Source organism: Cyprinus carpio, chromosome B15, assembly GCF_018340385.1.
Source record: "Cyprinus carpio isolate SPL01 chromosome B15, ASM1834038v1, whole genome shotgun sequence".
NCBI lineage: Eukaryota > Metazoa > Chordata > Actinopteri > Cypriniformes > Cyprinidae > Cyprinus > Cyprinus carpio.
Genome location: NC_056611.1, coordinates 21,162,743 through 21,186,790, shown reverse-complemented (window position 1 = coordinate 21,186,790; position 24,048 = coordinate 21,162,743). Strand labels below are relative to the sequence as shown.

The 24,048-nt window shown below is 33.3% G+C and overlaps 1 protein-coding gene across 3 annotated transcripts in view; it reads right to left on the bottom strand.

The window, feature by feature from the left end:
• Nucleotides 1-24,048, bottom strand: part of LOC109074273 (beta-1,3-glucosyltransferase-like) — a 63,202-nt gene that overhangs the window by 3,978 nt on the left and 35,176 nt on the right. For all 3 annotated transcript variants that reach the window (XM_042739755.1, XM_042739754.1, XM_042739757.1), the window contains exons 4-11: nt 19,348-19,457; nt 14,164-14,240; nt 13,291-13,402; nt 11,433-11,569; nt 11,192-11,255; nt 7,741-7,872; nt 4,371-4,440; nt 2,815-2,928 (exon numbers count right to left, since the gene is read on the bottom strand). In XM_042739755.1, the coding sequence (XP_042595689.1) occupies nt 2,815-2,928; nt 4,371-4,440; nt 7,741-7,872; nt 11,192-11,255; nt 11,433-11,569; nt 13,291-13,402; nt 14,164-14,240; nt 19,348-19,457 (816 nt within the window). The remainder of the gene's footprint in view (nt 1-2,814; nt 2,929-4,370; nt 4,441-7,740; nt 7,873-11,191; nt 11,256-11,432; nt 11,570-13,290; nt 13,403-14,163; nt 14,241-19,347; nt 19,458-24,048) is intronic.

Here is a 24,048-nt window from a genome sequence, read left to right as displayed (position 1 = left end):
TAAATTGAAAGTCTCCAGTAGAAAAAATTTAGGTGTATGTCCCACTTTGTGATTCTGATTGAACTTCCAGTTCAGGGCCCTATTTTAACGATCTAAGCGCATGATTTAAAGCGCACTTGGCATGTGCACTCAGGGCGTGTCCGAATCCACTTTTGCTAGTTTAATCACGGGAAAATGATCGGCGAGCCCGGGCACATGGTCTTAACAGGTTGCCCCTATTCTCTTAATGATTAATGGGTGATTTTTGGGCGTAACATGCAATAAACCAATCAGAGTTTCATCTCCCATTCTCTTTAAAGGGATACTCCACCCCAAAATGAAAATTTTGTCATTAATCACTTACCCCCATGTCGTTCCAAACCCGGAAAAGCTTTGTTCGTCTTCGGAACACAATTTAAGGTATTTTGGATGAATAAATAGCAGTGTAATTCCTTTGTCAACGGGCTCCTCTGTGTCTCTTTATATCACCGTATGAAAGTCGTCGTCAGAATACTCCATCTGCCATCAGACATGCAATCTGGGTTATATGAAGCGACAGGAACACTTTTTGTAAGCGAAGAAAACAAAAATAACGACTTTATTCAATAATTCCTTTGTCAACGGTCTCCTCTGTGTTTCTTCATATCACCGCATGCTGTGTATGCTCTTCTGTGTCATCCGCGCCACAAGGATGCGCTGTTTTATTTGAAATCAAAGCTAAATACATGTAGAAACAGTGCATCCTTGTGGTGAGGATGACACAGAAGAGCATACACAGCATACGGTGATATGAAGAAACACAGAGGAGACCGTTGACAAAGGAATTATTGAATAAAATCTTTATTTTTGTTTTCTTCGCTTACAAAAAGTGTTCCTGTCGCTTCATATAATCCAGATTGCACATCTGATGGCAGATGGAGTATTCTGACAATGACTTTCATACCTTTTATGGACCTTGACACTGCTATTTACTTGGCAGTCTATGGGACAGTCTCAAGCCTCCAGATTTTCATACAAAATATCTTAAATTGTGTTCCGAAGATGAACAGAGCTTTTACGGGTTTGGAACGACATGAGGGTAAGTGATTAATGGCAAAATTTTCATTTTGTTGGGGGGTATCCCTTTAAGAGCCAGTTGCGCTCGAGCCATGGCGGATTTGCTATTTACACAGCGGAATTTGCAAGTGCAAAGACAGAACACGTCTCCAGAGAGGAAACGGAGCCGCTCATACGTGAGCAAATAGGTAGCCTAATTCTGATACATGCAATGACTATCCATTATGACATGTAGGCATTTTTATATTTATGTAGCCTACACAATAATATTATTTTACATTGTAATTATATTTGGCATGTTTGTGTGCTGCTGTATGCGCGTTGTGGACCCCCCCTTACTAATGCACTCTTTAAATAACAAAGAAAAAACATTGCACCAGACTTTAGACCAGGTTTGAGTTGGTCTATTGCGCAGTCTATTTTCAGTTCCTCAAAACAGCAACGTGCCAACAATGCGCCTGAACACACCTCATTTTCAGACCAGCACGCCCCTGAATGCACATATGGGAGCAAATGCATTTGCTATATAAAAGACGTGGCACAGGACGGGAAAATGAGAACTGCGTCGGGCTGAAACTAGCAAAAACACTTGCAGAAGAAAAGCACAGAGTTCACTTCAGCCTGAAGATCAAATTTGCATAGGTTATCAGTGGGAGACTTCATGAAAGTTTAGCGTAAGGCTTGTGGGTTGGCTTGGCAGGATTAGAAAGAGATACTGAAAGCTGACCCTAAAGCACATAGAATTTACTGACTGCTTCTTATATTAACTTGTTATATTTCATTCTAATCATCAGAAAACAGCCAAAACACCTCTAGTCAAATACCTCTTTTCAATCTGTCCTTAGACTCCAAAAAGCCAATACTTGATCCAGCCTGAAGTGCTAGACATTTTATGTACATTTTTTTCTCCTGGTTAAATAAAGGTAAATAAATAAATGACTCTATCTAAGACTCTACCTAACAAATCTTATAACGGCATTAAAATTTTGAAATAAATTCTATTTATTGTAGTAAAAAATTATTTTAATAACTGTAATGACTAGTCAAATTTTGTAATGAACGTCTCACATTTTGATGCATTAAATGCTATTAAAAATATCATAAAATTACTTAAAACTGTGACAACACCCAAGAACTAGCATCATCAGATTGAAACTCTGCTAGCCATTCTATTTAGTATTATTTTATATTTTTTTTAAATAACATCTTGCAAGTAGGTGTTAAACTGTACCGTATGTTTGCATCAGGCCTACACTACTGTTTAAAAGTTGAGGTCAGTTAAATTAATACTTTTATAGAACAAGGATGCATTAATTTGATCAAAAGTGACAGTAAAGACATTTATAATGTTACAAAAGTACCAATAGATTTGTTTTCTTGAGCACCAAATTAGAATATTTGAATGATTTCTGAAAGATCATGCAACACTGAAGACTGGAGTAATGATGCTGAAGATTCAGCTTTATCATCAGAGGAATAAATAGCATATTAAAATATATTTAAACTGTTTCAAATATATGTATAGCGTTTTTGCTGTATTTTTGATCAAATAAATTCAGCCCATACAGGTTTTAACAATTTTTACCCAATTTTGCACCTTATTTGTAGAAAGTGCCAGTAACCATTCCTAATTTCTGCTTGGCTATGAATACAACATAAGACTGAAACAGAGCACCATTTTTGTACAACAGTGCCATATTTCTGTACAACAACTGATTTAACAACAAATCTCACACATGATGAAAATATGAAAGTATGAAAACGCTTCCAATAACTCACCCCTCTCTGTGTTTGGTACTCCCAGATTAATGGTGGGTATAGAGGGATCGGCATAATCACTGTAATACTCCAGCAGAGATGCTTGTTTACCCCATGTTTTCTTCACCACAGGAACTGTTGTTTGGGAACAGAGAGAATCAATCAATACTTCCCCGCTTTATCTTCCAGGGTTGACAGTAATCAACATCAAGATCTTAGATATTGTTTTTTAATACTGGAGTTCAAATGAAATTTAACCCATGAAAACAAACACATGATGTGAACACAATCCATTATAATGCCATTATGTCTAAACCATCAGTAGCAGAACAACATTCTGCAGGTAAGAGAACATCAGATTTGTAACAAGCTGTTGTAATATGGAAGCCTCCATTTATAACAAGACTTGTGGATACAGGAGTAGTTTTATCTAAATATAATTGCAGGGGAATTGCAGTTGAGGTCAAAAGTTAACATCCCCCTTTCAGAATCTGCAAAATGTTAATTATTGTTTATCATACAAAATGCCTGTTATTGTTTATTTAGAACTGACATGAATAAGATATTACACATAAAAGATGCTTATATATAGTCCACAAGAAAAAATAACTGCTGAATTTATAAAAATGACCCCGTTCAAAAGTTTACATCCCTTTGATTCTTAATACTGTGTTGTTACCTGATTGATCCACACAGCATTTTTGTGTATTTGAACCCTTTCCAGCAATGACTGTTTGATTTTGAGATCCATCTTTTCACATTGAGGACAACTGAGGGACTCATATGCAACTATTACAGAAGGTTCAAACACTCACTGATGCTCCAGAAGGAAAAACCATGCATTAAGAGATGGGGGTGAAAACTTTTGAACAGAATGGAGATTTTGGCTAAATATCATATTTTTTCACTTAATACTGCCCTTCAGAGGCTACAGAAGAAAAAACGTATTTACCCCGGGCTCGTAATGCATTGTTTTTCCTTCTGGAGCATCAGTGAGTGTTTGAAACTTCTGTAATAGTTGCACATGAGTCCCTCAGTTGTCCTCAGTGTGAAAAGATGGATCTCAAAATCTCATGTTCCTTCTAATACCATCCTTAAAACTCCTCGAAGTGACTAGCGAGAGATAATTATGATAATCGGTGCCATTAGATGTAACTGACGTGTCCTTCCCAGATGGTTCTCTGAATTCAAACTGCAAAACTTCATCGGTCTCATTAAGATTGAATTGATGCCTGGTACTTAGCAACTAGCCAGAGTTTCAGTGAAGGGCTCTAATAGTGGAGAGAAGACTGGAGTGATGCCCACCAGGGCACTCAGCCAAAGATCTCTCAATACGGAGTTACTTCAGAGGTCAAACAGTGATGCTTGCTGAACTGTTAAAGGGAGAGGACATCGGACTTCATCAGCAGTGACTTGAGTGATGGGAAGCAATGACGTGCAGGGTTCGAGGAGCCACACGTAACTTTTTTGCACAGCCTCTGACACACGATATCATAACTTAGTGCTCTTGTGAAGAACGGGAGGGCCCTTGAGACGTGTGTGTTAGGAGCGCTGATGATCAAGAATGCACCACTCACCTCTGTCGGAATGGAACTTCTTGCAAGTTTTCACCGCTACGAAGATGTTGTCACTCTTAACAGGCTGGCCCTGGGGACACACAGGTGAAAAGAATGATTTTTGAATGATTAAATAATGTTCAATGATATGTAGTCATCACTACACAAATTATTCAGACAATTTAAATACTTCTCTACTGTGCAGAGCTGTGAAAAAGTAAGAACACTACTTGAAAAGGTTTTTTTTTTTTTTTTTTTTATGCACTATTTGGACACACAGATACTGAATTGCCATTAAATGAACAGATACAAGGCTGATAATAAAATATAATTTTATAAATGACAATCGGAATGTACAACTTATACAGAAATACCCATATTTTAGCTATATGTTTGTTGGTTTTTATTTTTTTTTTATATATATAAATGATGATTTTTTTTTTATTAATATTTATTTATATTTGTAAACTGCACACTTTTAAATAATGTATCTGTACATTAATTTAAAGTTTTTATTTTTTTTTTTTTACTTTATACTTATGTATAATGTGTTTGTTTTATTTTTTTATTTTTTTTATATTTGTGTTATATTTCTACTTCTGTATATAGTGCATTATTTAATGCATACTTTGCGTACTTTTCGTCTGCACTGGAAGCTCCTGTCGTCAAGTCAAATTCCTTTGTGTGTGTATTTGGTAATAAAGCTCTTTCTGACTTCTGATTATTATATTAGCTATAAGTTATTTTAAAATTCTCTATGTAAGGAGTAAAATAATCTACAAATGGAGAAGGATGCAGATAAACTGCAATAAATGAATTGAATTAACTGCACTGCTCTTACAAAAATAAGCACACAGATAAAGAACATATTAAACTTAGTGGGTGATTTTTTCTTAAAGGCCATGAAACTGTATATTTTATTTATATTTGTAAACTGCACACTTTTAAATAATGTATCTGTACATTAATTTAAAGAAACTAATTATTTTTATTTCAGAAATGTATTTTTTTTATTTCAATCTGTTCAGCATCATATAAGTGATGATTCTGTCTCTGTTGTTAAAACTGCACCTGTGAAGTCACATCAGTCATGATTTTCATTTTGGAGGCATCCATTAATGTGAGGGATATTCCACATTAGTGTGTTTATTCACCCTTCATAAACCTTTCTACTTTGCCACTGTGAATCACAACAGGTGTTTTCAAACCATCGGCAAAATCCATAGTAAGACCATTTACTCACTAGTCATCTTTACTAACATAGACGCAAGCTTTAAGAGTCACAAACTGCAATAGAGTTTGTTTATCCTCAGGAAACATCTGCCCTTCCAAATCAAACTTGTGATTTTCACCTTTCACCAGACACTGCAATCCCATATTATGCCAGTGTGTGTTTCTGTGTATTTCTGGTTGAGGTTTTGGTTCTGGATCTGAGGAGAGCATGCAAAGGCCTGATAACCGTAACTGAGGTAAAAGTGCTTAGGACTGCTTCGCGGAGATATTGCTTTGATCTGAGCCTACTGTGAATATTTATGCCAAGAGATTCTTGATGTTTTTGTCAAGAGATGAAACTGGGGCGCAGGAGAGGACAACTTGTCCTGCCTGAAATGACCTGATAACACTGATGCCCATTTGAATAGCCGGCTGTTGAACATAGGCATTATTTAAAATATTTAGCTTCCCTTAATTATTTTGTAGGATATAAATGATATATATATTTTTGTATTTATAAATATTTTATATTTAAAAAAATATAAATACATTTTATTTTTTATTATTTTAGTTTTTCTTAGTTTTAAAATAAAATTATAATATTTGAAATTAAAACCTCAACGTGTCACCTAAAGTTAATAAGACTGTAATATTTATAATGGAAATAGATGCACTTGATGGTGATATATGTGAACATATATATTGTTTATAATATATTTTTACATTTAGGCATTTACCAGACACTTTTATCCAAAGTGACTTACAAATGAGGACAACAGAAGCAATCAAAACCATCAATAGAGCAAAAATATGTTTAAGTGCTGTGACAAGTCTCAGTTAGCCTAAAGCAGTACACATAGGAAGGTTATTTTTAATTTATTTTTTAATAAAATATTTTTTTTTATATAAAAGAAACGTAGATAGTATAGAAAAAGTATAGAGAACATTAGTATTAGAGGGTCTTTTTTAAATTTTTAACAAAGAAAGAAAAGTCAAAAGAATAGAAAAAGAATTTTCAAAAAATTAAAATTTTCCCTGTATTTTTTATCAAATAAATCCAGCCTTCATGAGCATAAGAAACTTCTTTAGAAAAATCTAAATTAAAAATTTTACTGATCCCAAACTTTTGAATGGCACTGCATATATATAAATAATAAATTAAAACAAGACAATTAGATATAATAGAAAAAGTATAGAGAACATTAATGCTAGAAAGTTTCTATTTTAATATATAATATATATATATATTAAATAATAAATTAAAACAAGACAATTAGATATAATAGAAAAAGTATAATTTTTTTACAAGGAAAGAAAAGTCAAAAAAAAAGAATCAAATGATCTACTACTAAATAAATGCAGCCTTGATGAGCTTTAAAAATCTTACTGATCCATTGTTTTTTTGTAGTGATGTGTGTTTGTTAAAATGGAAATGAGGAGTAAGTAAAATACCTAATATAACTAAAAGTATAAAAGCTTGTCAAATAAGACTCTCTAGTTCACTCGATTCAGAGCCTCAATCCCAGCAGTTTATGAATTATATAATATGTTTCCAAAAGAAACCACAAAGTGGCACTTAAAATCAATGAGATTGTAACGGTCCATAATGGAAACAGGCGACAGACACTTTAGTGTGCCTGATGGTGATGTCTGCGAACAACACAACTTCATATATTCATAGTCATTTGAGTAAAGCTTTAAGCATAACAATTGTGCAGTGAACACAGTCTTCAGACTGAAACTGGATGAAATAATAAGCAATCTGCCAAAACATCTTCTTAATCATACTCATGCGCTGGATTGATTTTCCAAAGGTCGCATGCACACAAGGCTATTAGATGTGCTGTTGTTTAAAGGAAAACATTATGTACCAAATTACTGTGCTGCTATTATCTCAAAATGATAGTATTATCTTAAAGAACTTTCTTCTGTGGAACAAACACATACAAAAAAAAAATCTTAAAGTTAAAGTAATATGATAATCTGTCACTCAAGTGTAAACTCTGACACTCCATTTCATTTATTCATTTAGCAAATGCTTTTAACCAAAGTATTTCAGCACAAATCACATTCATCACCTCCACCCAAGGTTTGCACCTTCTTTCCTGTCAGCCTTCTCCACATACTGATTAGGTGTGTGTGACAGGTGTGTTAAGTGCTCGCTGTGGAGGTAACCTACACACAGTGGTGATCGGCTGCTGACAGTGGTGGCACAGTACTGAGCTCTTGGATTATGCTCTGGTATTGTGCAAAGCTCTGGAACCCCTGTCAGTCGAGGTCCCTTTCTGTCCTCCCAGATGTACAGCGCCACCTGCAGAAGAAAAAGAAGAATGATTTAATAAAACATTCTTTAAAGGGTAACTCCACCCCAAAATGAAAATTTTGTCATTAATCACTTACCCCCACGTCCAAACCATAAAAGCTTATTTCGTCTTTGGAACACAATTTAAGATATTTTGGATGAAAACCGGGAGGCTTGTGACTGTCCCATTGACTGCCTAGTAACTTACACTGTCAGGGTCCAGAAAAGTATGAAAGACATCATCAGAATAGTCCATCTGCCATCAGTGGTTCAATCTGAATTTTATTAAGCAACGATAATACTTTCTGTACGTGAGGAAAACAAAAATAACGACTTTTATCTACAATTTGTCTCCTCTGTGACTCTCTGCATCACCATAGAACCTTTTTGGAGAATAAGGCTGCATTCACACTGCATGTCTTAATGCACAGATCCGATCTTTTGACCATATCCGATTTTTTGTCCAGTCTGTTTACATTCAATTTAGACACGACTGGTATCAGATATCTGTGTTTACATAATTTCCACCCCCAAAATGATTGTGAGTGATCGCACATGATAGATCCTCAGGTTTTGAATGGCCGTGCTATTAAAATTATTTATATAATTCATGTCGAGTGGCCATTTCGCTATTATTTGCCATCATGGACAATGGCTGTCATGGATGTTTTGCAGCTTAAAATCTCACTGAATGGATAAATCACGGAAAATGACGGTAATTTTCATTTGGTATGATATTTTATACAGCTCATTAGAGGTAGAATTCTTTAGTGAAATAAGTAGCGCCAAGATGATATTTATTAAATGAATTTGAATTAATTAACAAGAGTTAGTTAGAAATTGATTGACAGTGTGGGTGTGAAGCTTGAGCGCCAAGATGATATTTATTAAATGAATTTGAATTAATTAACAAGAGAGAGAGAGCTTTAACAGTAGCGAAGCTGTTGTATTTATAAAATTCAGGGGGCAGAGGAAAAAAAAAAAAACAAAAAAAAAGTTATTAACTGGTTAGTGGGAAATGTACAATATAAGAAATATATACTAACAGCTTCGCTGTATTCGTAGTATTTATAAAATTCACGGGGCAGAGGTGGGCAAAACGTGTTGCCCTCGCATTGGGAGTTTTGCAGGGAATTGGATGTGTGTGTTTAGACGTAGGACGGATGTCCAGATAACAGATAGGTATCGCATTTAAAAACCACATTGGAAACGGCTCAGATCGGATGCAAAAAAATTTGAACTCGATAAGTATCTGATTTAAAACCACATTTGGAAATCGGATCTCATGTAGATTTTTGTGTTTAAAAATCAGATTTTTCTGCCAGTGTAAACCCAGCCTAAGCTGCCTGCGTTCAGCAGATATTCTCCAAAATGGCACTACGGTGATGCGGAGAGACACAGAGGTGACAAATTGTTGAATAAAGTCATTATTTTTGTTTTCCTCGCATACAGAAAGTATTCACGGTGCTTAATAAAATTCAGAATGAACCACTGATGGCAGATGGACTATTCTGACGATGTCATTCATACTTTTCTGGATCTTGACAGTGTAAGTTGCTTGGCAGTCAATGGGACAGTCACAAGCCTCCCGGGTTTCATCCAAAATATCTTAAATTGTGTTCGAAGATGAACGAAGCTTTTACGGGTTTGGAACGGCATTGGGGTAAGTGATTAATGACAAAAATTTCATTTTGGAGAGAAGTATCCCTTTATATAGTAATAGCTCTCCAAAAAAAAAAAAAAAAAGAAAAAAAGAAAAGAAGAAATTTGCTGATAATTTAATCATTCAGGTCATCCAAGAGTGTTTTGTTTTTTCATCCAAACAGATTTGGAGAAATGTAGCTTTACATCAATTTCTCTCCAATGGATCCTCTGCGGTTGATGGGTGCCGTTAAGAGTGAGAGTCCAAACAGCAGCTGATAAAAACATCACAATAATCCAGTTCTCCAGTTGCTCCAGTAAAAAAAAAAAAGAAATCCATCCACGTATTATCTTAAAATATCTTCTGACATCAAAATCCACTGACATATTTGTTTAGAACTGTTTTTGCTTGTAAATGGTGCTTGATCTGTGCATATTTCTCTCCTGATTCAGACCAGATCACTTTTTTACTTAAAGTATCATTATGGATACTTACTCACAAGATGTTAATTGATGGACTCGAGTGGATTATTGTGATGTTTTTTATCAGTTATTTGGACTCTCATTCTGATGGCACCCATTCACTGCAGAGAATCCAATGGTGAGCAAGCTACATTTACAAATCTTCTCAGATGAATCACGAAGGAACAAACTCAACTACATCTTAGGTGACATAAGGGTAAGTACATTTTCAGCAAATTAACTCATTTTCATGTTGCTCCAAACCTGTATCTCTTTCTTTTTTCTGTGGAACACAAAATAAGATATTTTAAAGAATGTTTCAATTGTTTCAAGTCAAAGGGGTCCAAACCAGCACGGGTTCCCGCTTTTATAAAATATTTTCTTTTGTTGTCTACAGAAAAACATTAGTTTGGAATGACATTAGAATGGGTAAATTACAGAAGTTGAAAATGAATAAAAGACAAAACCACGTTGATCTAAAATGTTGTATGCCTGATTTAAACCTGCAGTACTCCATAAGCACCATGATAAGAAGCATGGAACAATACAGTACTTTAAAAAGTTGTTTTAGTTTCTGTATATAGAGATAGATCTCACACAAAAATAAGATTCTCAAGATGTATCCTATAAATGATAAGACAGTCTGTCCTCGGCGCTGCGGGGACTCTGCAGGGAAAGAGCTGAAGAAGAACAAACACACTAATATTGCAGAAGGAACAGTGAAGCTAATGTTTTTTTTTTTGAGAGTATGGGAACTAGATAGGAAGAATACTTTATTTTTGTAAGAATTTTGTGGAAAGAGAGCTAGAGAGACATAGGGAGAGGGAAACAGATGGAAAAAAGAGGAGGTTGAAATAAAAAATGTCCCTGAGAAATGTGCCGGTAGATTCTGGTACTGCTAGAGCTACTCCAGTTAAAGGGTGAAATGAGGGAATGATTACAAAGTTTCCTTTTCCACAACAACGACAAGGCACTTATAGTGCAAACATGATGAATGCCAAACATTTAAACCCCAAACTTTAGAGCAGTATAGTCTATGCATAATGTTCTTTATAAATTGTAATATTTTTGCAGTGTTTGTAATGTTTCTAAGGTGATAGTTTTCAACTATTTAATCACACCATTTTTCTTAGTGCACACTTTAATTTACAATGGAATCAATTTCAAATAACTATATACAGTCAGTCAATCGTCATCCCAAAACATACTCCTTAAAATGTCTCACCTCATGTTTCAGATCTATGGTGAAGTCTGATTTTAATGGCTCCTCTTCTATTTTGCTCGTCAACCTAAAATGTGAAATATCTAAAATTAAGTCATTAAAATGTTAAAAATACACACAATACCTGTTCATACATGGCATTTCATGGTTTCAAAACATACCATAGGTACACTAGAATACCATGTTAACACCATAGTACATGTCTACTGCATGACAGCAGTTCAGCTGAGGTTGTCTTTCTAACCTGTTGACAAGAGGGATGCTAAGCGCCCATCCTGCAGAGAAGTCTGGGTACTCGAAAGCCGCAGGGTTCTCAGAGAAGGCATAATGATGGATGATGGTGGACTCTTCATCATGTAGAGGCTTGCCAAGAAACCACTCCTGAGGACAAAATGTGGAGATCAATCAAACTGTGATGGTCATCTCAGGCTAAATCACAGCGTCACAGCTGACACTCGTTCAGATGCTATTGTGTGATGGTCTCAGACATTAATATATTCAGTCTCTGATTACAAACTTCTTGAGGTCGTTTCCTCAACACAGTCAATACAGCAATATAATTTAGCGACTATGGAAGGTTTTCGACAACACAATAAAATTACTAGTTAACTGTGTTAACTGTGACTCACAAACTTTCTTTCCTCAGAATTGTGAGTTTATATCTCCCAATTAAAGGCTCATAACTGTAAGTTTACATCTTGCAATTAAGTTTTTTTTTTTCTGTCACAGAATAAAAAGTAGAAAAGTTAATTGCGACTTTTTTTATCTCAGAATTCTTCCCTTTTCTCTCAGAATTGCATTTATCCCCCAAGAATAGCAAGAAAAAAAAATGAAATAAAACGTCACAAGTATCCATTTTTATTTTTCAGTTGTGGAAATAAGCTTCCATTAAGTGACAGTCACATTGTCAAAACTACAAAGGGGGAAAAAAAATGAATTTAATAGTTTATTCATAGAAAAGTTTTACTGGTAGTGCTGTGCTAAACAGCTGCCTGTCATGTTGAATGCACTGTGTAAGTGACTCATCATAATGTAGTTCACATTATTATGTTACTTTGAAAAGATTCTGGTAAACTGATTTTTAACGAAGTGGAAATCTGTGATGAGTCACTTGAACAGTTCATTCGACAAACCAGGCAGCTGTAAACGGCTTTACGTGATCAAATTGCATTAATATATAATATGAAGGCGAGTCTAAGAAATGATCAGAATTTATGTTTATCTATGTTACTTATTTAGTGTTAAATGTCATCTGTGAGGACAACTACAAGCAAAATCTGAGAACGCAACACATTTGGGAAAAATCATTCTGAAAGTGATTCCAGAGGTTTCTCTGTGCCTTTATCATTATAGCTGTGGTTTGTACTCCGCTATTCTTTAATACTGAGAATAATTTTTTGTTTATCGTTATCTTTGTAGTTATTGCACTTGGTGTCACATGTGCGGGTGAAAAAGATTCAGTCAGGAAATTCTCCCCCTTCATTACTCTCTCATATTAAAAATATAGACATCAATTACCATATCCATTTTATGAATAACAACTGCAATTTTTTTGGATATCACTCGTAGGCTGACACATTTTGCAATTGCTGTTAAGAGGGTTTTAACACTGATAAAGTAGCATTATGGAGAGTCATTTTGTGCAAACACAATACATTTTTTCACTTTTCCAGGTCAGACTGTTAATCAGTTTCTCAGAACAGCTTTCATCATAAAATGCTTACACCCTTGGGTCTGACATTTAAAATAATTCCTGTTGACATCATTTAAGAAAAAAGACTTAAAAGCATTAAAGTGATAGTTTGGGTCTGACATTTAAAATAAGCAACTCATAGAGGATTGGAACGACATGAGGGTGAGTAAATGATGACAGCATTTTCATTTTTGGGCGAACTATCCCTTTAAGATCTCATTCATAATGTAGCTAGATGGAGCACAATTCAAAATCCATTAAACACAGGCTATGCAGGAAATTCTACAGGTATCAGACTGGTCCATTGGTATTTTAAGGCATTGCGAGTGCATAAAGATTGGAAATGTCTGTCAGTTAAAGGCTAAATATGAATTTTGATTACATTCAGCACAATATGGAAAGTTCTTACTTTTCTGCGGTCAAATTTTTTGAGGACTTCATGAAGTTTTTGGAGTTTCACTCTGGTGTCTTCTTCTAGAAACATGATCCAAGATGAATTCTTGCCAAACTGTGATGACAAGCTAAAAGAGAGAAAAAAACATTCTGCAATTATTAACAATTGTAAAGAAATTTTATACTAGTTAATACAAACACATCAACAGAATATAATCATTCATAATTAGTCTGTGCATTAGTGGTGGTTTTTTACATTGTTACACCAGTAGGTGAGAACATGAGTCATATGAGTCACTGAATCATTCAACTGATTTGTTCAAAAACAATGATTCATTCAGTACAGAAACATCTGTCTGTTTAATGAATAATCACTGAATCGTTCACTCAAACAACTCGTTCAAGAACAAAATAAGTGACTGTCCTTGTAAGTGAGGCACACAATCATTCACACAATTGAATCATTCAAAATGCTGATTCACTCAGGCCTGTGACTTTTGAAACTATTTATGTTTGCAGAGAAAAAAAAGAATACACATAATGATTGGCAATAATGTGTCTAAAATGTAACTCCACAAGAAATAATATTTAAATGGTATTAAATAATAATATTGTTTTGAATAATAATATTAATTACTACTACTACTACAATATGAATATTTCACAATATACAATTAATAATTAATGCTTTTATAATATAGATAATATAACAACTATATTAATATTCATTACAACAGCACTCTTGTTAATCTGATATCATTTAAATAAATCCAAGCACAGAACATATAAATCTTAACAAGAAATCTATTAAACAATAATCCAAAGTGAACCAAATTTTTTAACACTGATATTTCACTATGTTGCTAATATCAGTATTAACAGTGCTTACTTAGGAAGAAGTGGGAGAATGCTCCAGTCTCCCTCATTGTCTGACAGTGTGTGCAGCAGCAGGATGACAGGGGGACTCTGAAAGAGACAAAGACTCCATTACAGCTACTGTCAGACGGAGAGAAATGGGAAGATACTATGAAAACAGCTATCAAGTCAGTTTGTCTGATTTGAGACAGTAGTTTACTTGCAGGGTAACAGTCAGTGCACTGGATGGACATTAGAGAAAGAGCAGAAGAGAAGTCACTTTACGACACCTTTTTTTGTTGTTGTTATGTAAAGGTCCATTCACACCAATAAGGATTATTATAATGATAACTATAAAAGTGCCCACACAAATGTACAATAACATACTTTTTAATATAAGCGCTCTTCTACCTCATCTGCCAATCAACTGTGCAAACTGGATTCTGTTTTCACCAGCTAGAAAAAAAGATCATCCTGAAAGTAATTGCAAAAGAACAGCATTTATTTGAAATGCCTTTACTGTTACTTTTGATCAATATAATGCATGTCTGCTGAACAAAAGTAGGTATTTTTTCCAATTTATACCAATAATTAATTAAATAAATACATAAATAATGACATACACTACTTAAAACTGCTCGCTCACATCAGCTGTGCACATACAGTACATCACTCAAATGTCAGCTATTAAAAAAAATACTTTTTTTTTTTTATTAAAATTAAAACACATTTTGCAGTCAAACTTGCTGCCCACTAATGACATGAATCAATCACGCCAAATGATGAAATTGGACAATTATATCTTCAAACAATCATAGACAATCATAACCTTGAGCTAAAAAGTAATTCTATGTGAAAAAAAAAAAAATAACCTTGAAAAACAAACAACCTTGAGCTAAAAAGTAATTCTATGTGAAAAAAAAAAAATACAATGTTCATTTTAGGGCAGTTTACCTTTGTGATTTTAATAGGAGTGACAATGAATCAGATGAGAGTGTTCATGTTCAGAACTTCCCCCTTAATACATTCACAAATGTGCTCCCAAAACTTTATTCTTATCTCCAAAGAGACACATGAATGGCTTAATATAGATCTGAGGACTTTGTGACACCCACTGTGTGTCTTCATACAGCTCATCAGCATGTGAACAGAGCAAAAAGGGACTGTGATTATACTGTGACTCAAGGTGACAATGAAGATAGGGAGCAGTGTGACCTTGCTACCTTATGTTACCGCAGATGGTCAGCTTGGTTCAAACACATGGTGGCCAGAGACTGGACAGCGAGAAATTAACACTCTAATCTTAGATGTGTCTGATCTGTCTGTCCAATGACATGGGAAGAGAAAGTGAAGAAAGAGACGAAAGCATAAATATAGAAAGTTCAATGACCCTAGTTTGTCAGAGTTCAACTTTGTTGGTAAAGAAATGGCTTTTACCATCCAGAAAGTTCCCTTGTTCAGCTATTCTCAGGTTGACATTTTCTTTGTGGTAAACGTCTTTTAATCTAATATGGATACAAACGTGCTAAATGTCATGCCATGAGAAGATATGGACTATAAATGAATCATTGGTAATCTATGCTTGGCCAAACAACTGGACTGATAGCTTAAAATTACTTAATTTGTTAAAAAGGATGCATGTTTTGGACCAGCAACAACTCATTTACAGCAGAGAATGGTCAATGTCTTTTATGATTTATGTCATAAAATACACAAAGCCAGCAGGCAGCATCTGAACAGTATTTTATAAGGCCGCATGTCAGGTCAAACTAATACAAATCATTATAAGGATGCATGTCAGTTGTGAGGAGAGGTTAACTTAGCTAATGTTCTCTGCCCATCAGCCTAATTACCACAGAGACTGGGACAAACATAATACATTGCACTGCCCTGCTAAAGGGTGCTTGGTTTAAACCACGTCTGTGCATCATAATAATTAATTAGGGCAAATTTGAGCTAATGGATGAAACGAATTACAGCCTCCTCATCATCTGTAATGAATTACCCAGTTGACTTTTCCAATTCATTTGCAATTAAATACTTCCTTCCACTACTTCTTGTATGAATCAGAAAGCGTTATATTAGAAATTCAACTTTATGTCTGCAAACTCCAAAACTGAATTACAAAAATGAATCATTAATATTTCCTGGAAAATGTGCAAAAGAACAATTTGCACTCACAGAAACAAGCAAATACATAATTTTGTACACATAGAAACACACGCATGCATGCATGCATGCAGGCATGCACATCTATCTATCTATCTATATATAAAGTATATATATATATATATATATATATATATATATATATATATATATATATATATATATATATATATATATATATATATATATATATACACATATATATACATAATATATATTTGATAAATAAAAATTAATATATAATATATAAAAAGTATAAAACAACATTTTTTAAATATTAAATACTTGCAAAATATTTATAGCATGCACACATAAGTATGAAATACTAATTAAAATATTGTATTAATTATTATCAAATATTGAATATATAACATCATTATAAATGATCTTATATTAACCAGTTATAGTTAAATATTATTAACCAGAAGACTAGTATTAGTAGTATTTTTAGTATAGTATTTAATATAATATGATAAATTTATTATTTATATCTTTTTAGATATTACAATGTTATCATTTTCAAATTCATCACTTTAATCTTACATATACAAAATTTAAAACATTGCAAGGCTAAACTATATTTGAATCTGCAAAGAAAAGTTTGAACATTTGACAACAAGGACAAAAAAAGAGTACTAAAAAGATGACACACATCATAAAGGAGACAAGTCTTCAGGGCATTTGTTTCCCACTCAATACTGACATTAACAGAAGGAAAGAGTCTAGATCATACCAGCTGCTGCCAAGCTAAGTTTACAATCTTGTGTGCCTCTGATGGCTTTAGAGATGAATACCTCAGTGTTTGCAGATTGTTGGTCTTATTGAATTTGTTCAGTACTGCATGCACTCCCACTGTTCTGTCGCTTCAGCCCCCCAGTGGTGGAGCAAACATCCCACAGCTTTTACAACGTAACAGTCACTGCTGGCTGCACACTGGGGAGTGAATATGAGCGAGCGAGCAATGTTCAGGAGCACTGTACAGCCACAGTACAGGAGTGATAAATCTCAAGTCTAATTCACACTGACAATACTGGAACTGTCAAGGTTCAGAGGCCGACAGAGAGCCAGAGAATTGATGTGCACATCCAGGTAGAGCGTGACGCATGAGCATTTCTCTGTAACAAATAAATCTTAGGCCTCATGAGTCCAACTAAAGAGATACAAATTGCTTTACTGAAACTAGAATTATGCATCAGCTCTACAAGTCAACTGTCTCGTGTCTCAGACTAGTGCTGACATCTTGTGGTAATGCATAAAGAAGCATGAAAGTCGAGTCCATTGAAGAAAGACCTTATTTGGGTTCCTAAATGTTATCCAGAGAAACAATGAAGTTCTCTATACTATTACTATACTATTATATTATTCAATATCATCCAATCTCATTTATAGAAGCTCTCATTTAGTGTATTATTTAAAAGGACAGTTTACCAAAAAATGAAAATTCTGTTATTGTTCTCCTTTGAAAAACAAAAGATATAAAAAAATAAAATAAAAAAAAAGTTTTGTACCCTATTGACTTTCCTTGTGTGGTGTAACACTATATGTCAAAATCAGAAAATTATTATATAAACTAATTATTATACATATAACATATACATTTAATATAAATATAATGTTTATTATTAAATAATATAAGATATATTAAATAGATATTTAATAATATTTCATATATTTAATTGTAATACACATTTTATTAATTATATTTAATTTTAAATAGGTATAAATGAAATGAATTAGGAGGAGAACTGGTAGAGATAAGATATAAAAATAATTGGATGTATACTTATATAGACATAAATCTAATATAAATATATATTTTAATATTTCTTATTAGAAAATAACATTTATATTAAATTAAATTAAATAAAACCCCCGAAAACAGCCTCAAATGCTTCCTCTACATGGCCTAGTACATTATTTATTTATCTGATCTTCAAAGTTGAAGTGGAATTCGGTTACATACTAATTATTATTTTGTGTCCTCAACTACAGACAAAGGCAGTCTGTTTCAGTGCTTTTTTTTTTTTTTTTGAATAACCAAACCATCACTGACTCTAAAATAAAAGATTTGCATGGACATTGCATTTTAGAAGACGTCTGACTTGACATCTAAAAGAATCCACAGATTTGCTGTTTGCTTTAGGGCGAGTGATTTTAAAAATTCAACTGTCACAACAGCAGGAATTCTGAAACGAAGGTTCTGTCTGACAGCAGCAACATTTTATGTGATATCAAACACTTCAAGGGCATTAAAATAAGAAAAATACACTGCATTTTTCCCAATTCATTTGGGCTCACAAAGTGTTCTAAAATCATCTAATCTGAATAGGATAGGGAAGATAAAAGAAATCAAAACAGCTTGTTATTGCGATACAACTCAGTCATAATTGATGAGGAAACTAGAAATCCACTGTACATCCTTTGAAAATTTGGCTAATGTGTTCTGGGAATAAGAAGAGCCTGAGAATGAAAGAAAAGGCGGTAGAAAGGATATAGTGGAGGATAAGAGTGGTTTCTTAATCTGGTTTTGATTGGATCAGAGGGTGACAGCTCAGTGAACTGCTGCAGAGCTCCGAGGTTATTGCAGTTTGGCACTCCAGATTTTCAGAACAAGCAGTCAGATAGAGTTTGTCTCTAAAAGTGGTAAACTACCAGGTGAGGTTGTTGTTGGGGGTGGGAAAAAACAGATTGAATTACATTTTCACTCTCAGAGGATGGTCTCCATGCTGGGAAATAAATGGAACACACTATCAAGGGTGGAATATTAAGGATAAACCGAACAGCTTCTCTCACTGAAATAAAGCTTTTAACATTTGAAATATCAATCCTACTACTTCACTTATTCAAAATGTCACCTCATGATCTGCCCTTGCCTTTTCTAAAATATTCAAATATTTAATAAAAGCGCAATATGAAAATGATGCCAGATTAGTTGCAAGAATGATTTCATGAATGGAAAACCAATCCATGCGAACCCGTGCCGGGTATAAGGTCAAAAGTTCATGAAAAACAAAAGTGAAAGTGTGAATACAGAACAAGATATTGATACCTCTTGAAGAGCTTGTGTCTGCAGCAGAAGATCTTTTCTGAGTTTCTCCGCCTGCCGCACATGGAAAGAGTTCCTCTGGCTCTGGATGACAAACACCACATCCCTCAAGTCTACAACAAACACAGAGAAAAACACATACCCACCATGTCAGCCCATTCATTTGCTTAGAGCATGGCACACAACGATGTCCCATTGAGAACCATGATATTAACAATGGGTCAGAAGGATTTTGCTGCAAGGCAAGTAGTTCTGATTCTAAGCACAGGAAGGACATGCAGACCTTTCATCTAATAAATCCAAATTTCAGATGTTTGTGCACAAAATTCACCAAATGTTATATCTTTTAGCAATGCAAAAGGTGTTTTTAACATTAAATAAATATATGTACAATATTTCGAGAGGAAATAAAAATATTGGCATTGTGGTTTCTTGGTTAGCGCACACTGAGCATTGGTGCCAACTGAGTCCAATCTGCAACATGTTCTAACTCCTGTTCTCTCTCCAATGTTTTCACGTCTCCCTCATATATATCTCTCTTTAATAAATCAAAAAGCCCTAAAGATAATCATCCCTGTATCTGAACAGATAACATTTGGAGGGTTTGGCCTTGGGAAGAGAAAGGGCTTAGTGTGGTGCATTTGAATTTAATCAAAAAATCTAAGCCAGAACTCTCTGGGCTCAAGGTCAAGTCAGTACAGTTGCTTCTGGACAGAAGCTTCTATTACAGAAACTACCTATCTTAAGTTTCAACTCAAGATCTGACAAGTTCAATGCTCCAAATGGGAACTGAAATCACCATGGTTACCTAACAGTTAGGATTTGAGATGGAGTATGTTTCTTGATCTACAATAGCTGTTTACTATATCACAATGAAACACTCGAAACCACACAGCGTGCTCTCTTGAATAATACACAAAGGATCCATTTATAATGAGTTCTAAAAGCAGAGAATGAACTCAACAACCTCAATGATACACGTCTAAAGAGCCATTGAGTTATGAGGGAGGACTTGATTGAAATGACTCGTTTGAAGACCGGTGAGTGGTGTAATTAAGACACTGATTTCACATGCTGAGACATTGATCTCACCGAGAACAATCGGTGACATTTATCTAATGTCACCACAGACACTGTAACCTTTACATGAACTTTATATTTACCACCAAACCAGCCAGGCAACATCATCATATTAGCATTTGAGCACAAAATGTATAAACATAAAAAAAAGCTTAGAAAACAACCTAAAAACAGTAAAACAATAAAAAAGAAACAAACACTTACAATAAATAAAAATAAATTGATTAAAATAAATAAATAAATCACTGGCTTTAAAATAAATAAATAAATAGATCACTAGGTATTAAAAAAATAATTAAATAAATAAATAAATAAATATATACAAACAAACAAATCTTAAAAAAAAAAAAAAAAAAAAATCATTCACTGGCTAAATAAATAAATAACCCTAACCATAAAGAAATAAATAGTTTTATTTATAGCTAATTATTTAGATTTATTTATTTACACACATATTTATTTTTTACAATAATAAATAAATAAACATATTTAATTATTATGAATAAAATTCATTATTTAGTCAGCATTTAATTTGTTATTTGTTGCTGATTGTTTTTATGATTTTCTTATCTTTTGGCCTTCATTATATTAACAGGAATTATATTAACAGAAAATGTTCTGCTGTAACTCTTAAATCTCATTTGCGCTCAGATACACTCGAGTTTTAGAATATATGTTTCTGGTGATTTTATTTTGTTGTTTCTGGAGGTTGACCGTTCTGTCTCCATTCACTTTCATTGTATGAAAAAAACATGATTTTTTTCCTATAACGAAGCAACAAAGTAATGCAGGTTTAAAATTGCACGAGGGTGTATGAAATTTTAAGTAAAATATTCCTCTAAAAGAAACACAGTCACATGAGAGATCTGATATATCTACACACATTAATCGCATTAAAACCCTAAAACATAATTGTAGGAGGTATCAAAAAAACTTTGATTAATCATGCAGGTGTGTTGTATCATCAATCATATGCTTTAACTACAACCAACAAAATGCAGGTGTGATGCACTCATATTGCACTTCATTACACTACAACACCCACACACTGAAAACAGACTCTAAATCTGTAGGCTGGGTAAGAGAATTAACTTAGCTTTCATACGTTCTCCCAAGTGGGAAAGCTCTGGCATGTAATAAAACCCGTACAGCAATGAGAAGCGTCACTTTTTAATAAGTCTTGCAGTCACTTCATCACAAGCTCTGTTTCTGTTAGCTCCAGCTCAAGCTTTCTGCCAGCCACGGCTCTCTGGATCTCTTCATTAGGTTCCTTTCAAACATTTTCACAGAAATGCGGCCATACAGTGAACATTGCACATTATAAATTATGTATTATATATAAATTATGATTAGACATCAAGTTTTCTTTAAGCAACTCTGAGAAATGAGGCTCATTTGTCAACACAAATAAGACTAGGTGTATGAGCATCAGCTTCGTAATCTTCCTCCGAGACAGGCTACGAAAGAGTGAGAATATGGAAAACAGCTGACGTGAGCAGGCCACTCTCTAGTTGATTGGTAAGCAGTCTTCACAGGGAGTCAGCCATTTCTTGGGCTCTAGAAATTCCCAACATGCACTGTATAAACTAGTAAGCATTGGCTGTTTGCTATATTCACTTCAATGAATTTAGTCAGAATTACTAAATACAATTATAACACCAGAAAGTTGTCAGGCCCCCAAAAATGTACAGCACATATTTCATAACATTACAATAAAAATATACCATAAAACTAACAAAAAACTAACAAAAGAAACATAACATACAGCATATTTGAGATAAATATAACTAGCAATGCAAACAATATAGCTATATTATTTACATTATTTTATTATAAAAAAAATTATTAAAAAAAATGCATTAAATATATGCATGTTTATAGCTGACCAAATCTTTTAATTATGTGAATAAGAATTTTGAAATTAATAAAAATATTTAAATTATTTGTTTTTATTACATTTATTTAATGTATAGCATAATGTTTTAATATAACAACAAAAAGTAATCTGTCCGCCAAAAATGTACATATTTCATAAATCCATAAATACCATAAATCACAAAAAAAGATAATATAAAATTTTATACAGCATATTTTAGATATTAATAACTAATAATAAAAATATTTTTATATTATTTAAATTATTTGATCAAAAATGCATTATATTTATGTGTGTGTAGCTGACTTGCCAAAGCCTTGACAGAATCTTTTAATTATGTGAAAAATTTAGATTGTAATACAAACATTACATATTGTTTTTTTTTTATTTAATATTTTTATCCAATGTATAGCATACATTTTTAATATATAGCATATTTATATAATAACTAATAATGCAAATCATTTATTGAAATTATTTTATCAAAAAATAATGTGCACTCTTATTAATATAGGTGATTGATTGTGCCGTATTTGAATTTTTTTGTTTTAATGGTTCCATAAAGAACCTTTAACATCTGAAGAACCTTTCTGTTTCACAAAAGGTTCTTTGTGGCGAAAAAAGGTTCTTCAGATTATAAAAAGGTAAGAAAGAAATGGTTCTTTAAAGAACCTTTGACTGAATGGTTCTTTGTGGAACCAAAAATGAAGCACCTTTATTTTTATTTTTAAAGTGTGCGTAATGTCTGTGTCATGCCCCGGGACTTGTCATGTTGTGTTTTCCCTCCTTGTGTTCCGTGTCCCATGCTAATTGTCTCATTCTATGCCCCTATGTTTAGTAATTATCTCTAGTATTTAAGTTCCCGTCTTTGCGTCTCTCCTCTGTCGGGTCTACTTGTTGAATGTTCTGTGTTCCCATTGTGGATTATCCCTTTGATTCCTGGATTAAAGACTTTTTTTGCTTGTACTCCACGTTTCTCTTTCTTTCCTCCCGCAGCGAAGTGTGACAGTCTGTGTGTCTTTTGAACATTTCAGAGATAAATAATAAAAAGGTTAGAATGGTTAAAAAAAAAAAAATAATAATAATAATAATTTATTATATATATATATATATATATATATATATATATAATATATATATATATATATATATATATATATATAATATATATATATATATAATATAATAATTCATTTTATATATATATATATATATATATATATATATATATATATATATATATATATATATATATATATATATATATATATATATATATTTGAACCATTCTAACCTTTTTATAATTTATCTCTGAAATGTTCAAAAGACACACAGACATTACACATGTTATTTTTTTGATAAGCATATAATGATATTCTAGGAAACTGTGTGCTTTTAATTTTATAGCAACAGTTTGGACAGGACCCTTTTCTATTCTAACATGACAATGCCTCTGTGTATAATGCAAGATTCAAAAAGAAATGATTGATTGAGTCAGTATGGAAGAACTTGACTGGTCAGCAGAAAGCAAAGTCCTAATCCCAGCTGAACACCTCTGGTGTGACTTTAAATGCTGACCTTGAGCCAGAAACTCATCACCAAACACCAATGACTTGTGCATATGGGTACAGTCATTTTACACATAAATATGCACTTTACACAAACATATATCACGTAAACGCAAACTATTCTGAAATGAGATTCATTGCAATTAAATGATTTGACAGCATTAATATATATATATATAA